The 5787-nt window shown below is 45.9% G+C and overlaps 1 protein-coding gene across 1 annotated transcript in view; it reads right to left on the reverse strand.

Moving 5' to 3' along the window:
• kiaa1549la (KIAA1549-like a) overlaps positions 1-5787 on the reverse strand; it is a gene marked incomplete at both ends in the record, with an annotated part of 103735 nt that overhangs the window by 55913 nt on the left and 42035 nt on the right. Inside the window, 5 exon segments of the mRNA XM_080002361.1 lie at positions 1468-1583; positions 2039-2929; positions 4335-4610; positions 4613-4720; positions 4723-4954. Coding sequence (XP_079858487.1) covers positions 1468-1583; positions 2039-2929; positions 4335-4610; positions 4613-4720; positions 4723-4954 — 1623 coding nt within the window.

Here is a 5787-nt window from a genome sequence, read left to right on the forward strand (position 1 = left end):
GATAATGCGGTAAAAACATATACCATAATAGGGCTGGACTTTGTAATAACTTGCGAAAATGCGGTGGTTATTACATATTGCAGGGTTTACAACTTTTTAAGATGTATATAACAGGTCAACAAATTATTTTATAACCAAACTGCTGTCTTCATTTATATCAAGTGTCGCATTTGTATCTCAACAAAATGTGACTGTCGTAACCCCCACAATGTGTAATAACAACAGTTATTACAGGTTATTACTTTGTTATGAAAAGGTTACTACAAAATGTGGCACGTTATTACAACATGTGGTTGTTTTAACATAACAAAGGTCAAATGTGTTACAGTGGTACCTCGACTTACGACTGCATCTACTTACGACGAATCCAAGATACAAGTAGCGATAGTCGTGAAAATTTGTATCGTCTTGTGACAGACTGCTCTAAGATACGACCGTGGAAATTTGCAGTTGGCGCGTCGGCGGCCAGTCAGCAGTCAGTCAGCAGTCAGTCAGCAGTCAGTCAGCAGCCAGTCAGCAGTCAGTCAGCAGTCAGTCAGCAGTCAGTCAGCAGTCAGTCAGCAGTCAGTCAGCAGGCGACCTACATCGCGTGTGCACGTAGTTCGTGGCTTATCAATACTTTTTTCATATTTACTGTGTTTGTGCTGTGTATTGTGTTTATTTTGTTTATCATGATTTCATAATTTATTTGGGAAAAATTGCTTCGACATACGACCGTTCTTATAGAAGGAATTACAGTCGTATGTCGAGGTACTACTGTATTACAAAATGTGTGTTATGAGGTATTCGTCAAGAAAAATATTATGATATTTGTGTTATTTTTCCCTTTAAACTCAGTGTAGGCTGCAAATTTGTGTATCACAAAGCAGTATCCCAGAGCCAGACCTTTCTCCACACTTCGTCTGGAAAAATGTCTGGCTCAACCCACTGTCGTTCTGGTAATGGGGAAAAAAACACACTGTCTGGTTTGTAGTAGTCGGGTGTCGTGGGGAGGTGAGCTCTGGCATTAAAATGGCTAAATCCCCGCAAAAAAACCCCCACCACATTAAACAGTTGAAGACAGTATGTCAACTATGTGAAAAGTTGCCATTTTCAGCGTGGAGGATGGTTGCTTGAAAGTTGTTTTTGTCGTTTCACGTAGCGACGGGGACTTTAGAAACAGTAACATGCAGTTAGGGCATGTTAGAGCAGGCGAATGTCGACTGAAAAGATTTCTCAATGGCAGCCTTTTTACCAACAACCTACATCCGGCGAGTCAGACTAATCACAATATAATAACATCTGAACTTTGCGACGATACACCACTGGAAGACAATGTCTCAGCTCTAGTGGGCAGTACATTCAAACATGCCCTTCACTCGTACCCACCACCATCTCTGGTTCTTTTCCATTATATGTCAAAGACCTGTGGTTATTTGACACTGACCACTGGGTTTCCTGACCTGTGGATCAAACATCTGAACTGACCTGTGCGTTGATGCTGGTATCATTGAGGGCCCTCTGCAGGGCGTGGCTCAGTCCTTTGGACAGGTTCTGCCTCAGGATCAGGTCCAGGCGGTTCCTGCGTAGCTGAATGGACAGAACTGAGGAAAGAAAGAAATAATACAAATTTATAAATACAAACTCAGTGTGGTGGAGCATTAACAACATTTCAATTGCCTGAAAGTGGGTTCATATACGCACTAAGTCTCACTGTTGCCCTCCCCTGGCTGGTTGAGGAGCAATTTTAAACAGCGTCGCCCATGTAAGTCACAGAGAGTGGAGACCAACTTCTGTGGTAAAACGCCAGGTCATTGTTTCTTTCCTAACTCAAACTTAAAATACCTTCTTGCCGTAATGTTAACGTCATTTATTCTCCCATTTATCCATTGGCTACGATGAGTGTTTGAATCTAGATCATTGTGCCAAACAATGCAACAGCCAGCAAATAATCTAAATCATATTTTAGTTTATCATCTTAAACTGAGCACATTCAATTGTCAAAGAGTGCTGACACCACCCAAATAAAGCAAGAGCTGCGTTCAAAATCTCTTCTTACCCGTTCTGACCCAGTATTTTTCTGTGATGTTGCAAGGCAGAAGGCTGTCCTCTGCAATGGTACTGGATGGAGGTTCTGTGGTGGTGGTGGAGGTGGTGGTGGTGGTGGTTGGGCGAAGTGTGGTGTGGACAGGAAAAAACAGTGTTGTGGCTGTGTAGACCTCAGTGGTGGTAGCAGCCGTCGTAGTAGTAGTAATTGTGGTAGCAGTTGTGGTAGTAGTTGGAGCTGGAGTTGTAGTTGTACTTGTGGTTGTAGGCGCAGGTGTAGTAGTCGCGATGGCTGTGGTGGTAGGAAGAGTTATAGTGGTGGTGATGGTGGTGGCTGGTACAGCTGTAGTAGCAGGGGATACAGTGGCGACCGTGGGCCAGGTGAGAGTTGTAGGCTGGGATGTTGCCGCCACAGTGGGCCCGAGGCTGGAAGGTTGGTTTTCAAAGGTTTTTGTTGCGGTGGTCGCGGTGGTCTCGCTGGAGACGAATGTTGTAAGTCCTGTAACGGCGCCCTCCGTCCTCCTCCCAGTTAGTGTCACAGTTGGGGCGGCCGTGGATGCGTGTGTCGTTGTGGTTACCATCGTCAGCTGGTGGCTGTCGTTGGTCACAGTGTCCCGGCTGTCGGCGGCAGCGGTGGGCCCGGTCGGAGTCCCCGGCGGCTCCGGTACTGTTACTGTCGAGGTGGTGACGGGGGTTGGAGACGTGCGAGCGGCGCTTGTGGCCGTGGGCACGGCCACGGCCTGCGAGGCGTTCCCTACGCGCGCTGGTGCGGTGGTGTTCCACTGGTGGGTGGAGAAGGGGCTGGTGACGTTGCCGGGCAGTGTGATGTCGTGGTCGCCCAGCGTGGACAGCAGGGACTCTGGGACGGTGGGAAGGTCCCAGGCCGGCGGGCTGCTCAGCTCCTCTGTACGGAAAGCAGAGGCCATTAGGAAAATCAAAGGCTCTAGTAATCTAGTAATATCACAGAAAGGGGTTTAACAGCAGGATGTGATGAAAGGGTGATAAATCTAGTGGCTCCACCATGTCTTTTTTTTTAGAAAGTCTATTGTTGACGATAAATAATGAAATTGGCAAAGCTTACATGAATGAATCTCTTTGTTTACGAAGCAATTTAACAATACAATTATAAAACATTGGAAAAGCATGCTCCAAACCTCCCTTTATGTAAAAAAGCCTTCAATAACAGTTGAACACAAACTAAAGCCTGATGAAGTTTAATTAGATATCACTTCTTAAGTCAACGCTTCTACAAATCAACCCATTTCACATACAGTCTCATGTTGTAAAGAGTTCTTCATGCTTCAGGTTACCACCTAACCAATATGTACATAACCGTTAGTTAATTGTTAGACACAAAGAGAGTTCTGCATGCTTTGTTAATGGATTGGTGTATTATTTAGTAATAAAGGAAATAAATTGCCATAAAGTCAACCAACTGTACAATCTAGTATAAATTATTTCTGAAAATAAATGGTGGGTGGCAGTTGGTGGTTCGGTTGGTGGAGACCATGGAGATGATGGACAGGGTGTGGTAGCAATGGTGAGGTGGAGGAGGAGAGGAGGGTGATGATGATAATGATGATGTCGATGATGTCGATGATGTCGATGATGATGATGATGATGATGATGATGATGATGAGGATGATGATGATGATGATGATGCGGATGATGATGTGGATGAGGATGGGATACTGGGACGTGAGGCCAGTGATGAAGGAGATGAAGAGGTCACTGATAACAGTGATGACGTAAATGGTCAGTATGTCGCCATAGCGATGACATAGACCAACGCTGAAGGTGACAGAATGACACAATGAAACACCCCAGCATGATACCATTTTGGTCAAGTTTGCCCAAAGATAAATAACAACAATACAAACAAACAAACAGTGTTAAAATGAGGGATTGGAGCAAAAACGTTCCTTAAAGGAAAACTCAGTATTTTCCACTCATGCCAAAGAACGTGATCACCATTTTCAATATTTACATTGGCTTACATGTGTCATAGAAATTTCAGTTACAATTACTTTTCAATTTTCAATTACCAGTATAATGAATTACTTCTATCAAATGTTGGCCTGAAATAAAACTTGGAAAGATTAACTTTCTCAGTAGGACCCATGATTTATGTGCTTTCTTTGGAAGAATATTGTTCATCATGGTCTAGTGCAAAAACAAAATACAGAAATTGTGAAAAATGTTAATATTACGGAATAGTCATAAAATGACAGTATCCAATCAGGTGCTCCCTCTACATCCCCTGGTGAAAATAAAATAAATGTCATTCTTGTCAATTCTACACAAAATACCTGAGCTGGAGTTGCTGTTGCTGATGGAGCTGCCGTTGGCCAAGGCTGGAGAGACAGAGTCTGATCCTGTTGGCTGATTGTCACTGGCTGGAGAGTTGGAGGAGGCTGAGGAGGAAGGTGGCGAAGGAGCTTTGGACTTGGAGGAGGAAGAGGCCTTAGACGACGATGAAGAGGAACCTTTGGTCCAGGCAGCTTTGGACAGTAATCCCAATGGCTTTCCAGCTGCCGGGGCCTGCACTTTGGCCGTCTCGGTCAGCATGGTCAGGATCGAGGAGAGGCGGCCTGCTCTCTGCGGCCCTCCCCCTGTGGCCGGACCCCAGCCTGCCCAAGCCAGGTGGCCGGATCACGGGCCACGCTCGGCAGCCTGGCCTCCTCTGTGTCCACCGCCTCCACTGTGCCCCGACTTCGGCCCAAGCGCCCGTTCCGGTCATAATCCCTGTCTCGGTGAAGACTTTGCGCCCGGCTCTGGAGTCAACTTCGGCCTCAGCTTCGGCCCAGACCGCTGTCCTGGCTTCGGTGAACACTTTGCCTTCGGGCCAAGCTCCGGTTCCAAGTCCGAGAGAGGCATCGGCTCTGTCCCAGCCCCGGGCCACACCGAGGCTCGGTCCCTGTTGCTCGAGCTGGACGAGAGATTGGAGGGCACTACGAGGTTGGGAGGCAAGGTAGCCAGCCTCAGGGACTCAGGGAGACTTCCCTCAGCTGGAACACAGGACAGAACAGGGAGGTAAGGAGGGGTGGAATGACAAAAAAAGAGGAAGAAATTCAAACTCCATGTTCAATCATTACACTAAATTAGTTGCAACCAGTTGCAATTGCTGGATTTTAAAAATGATAAAAAAAAAAAATGAACCAGCTAACACACAAAAATAATAAACTGTCAACACCCTGTCAAAAGCTCTGAAACAAACTATCTGTCTCTCACACACTCACACAACTCAACACACACACACACACACACACACACGCACGCACGCACGCGCACGCACGCACGCACGCACACACACACACACACACACACACACACATACACACACACACACGTACTTAGTTACCAAGGGGATACAGAACTCTAAAACTGCAAATGTGGAGAGATGGTAATAATGTGTAAAGTAGGTCACTTATGTTTTTAGAGGATAAAGCATAGGGAATTAATTTAGATGTTCTAGATGTTCCAGAGTGCATAAACTAGGACAGGCACTCACACACACACACACACACACACACACACACACACACACACACACACACACACACACACACACACACACACACACACACACACCCTAATCAGCTGTGACTTCACACATACTAATCTGATCTGCCAGGTTAGCAGAGCTCCTCTGTGAATTTATTAATCCTAGAATATTGCCAGCTCAGACTCTAAACATATTGACTGATCAACAGGGCTCACACTGGCTCAGCTGTTACGAAACGAGATTACTTGATATTTTTC

Source organism: Zeus faber, assembly GCF_960531495.2.
Source record: "Zeus faber genome assembly, chromosome: 6".
NCBI lineage: Eukaryota > Metazoa > Chordata > Actinopteri > Zeiformes > Zeidae > Zeus > Zeus faber.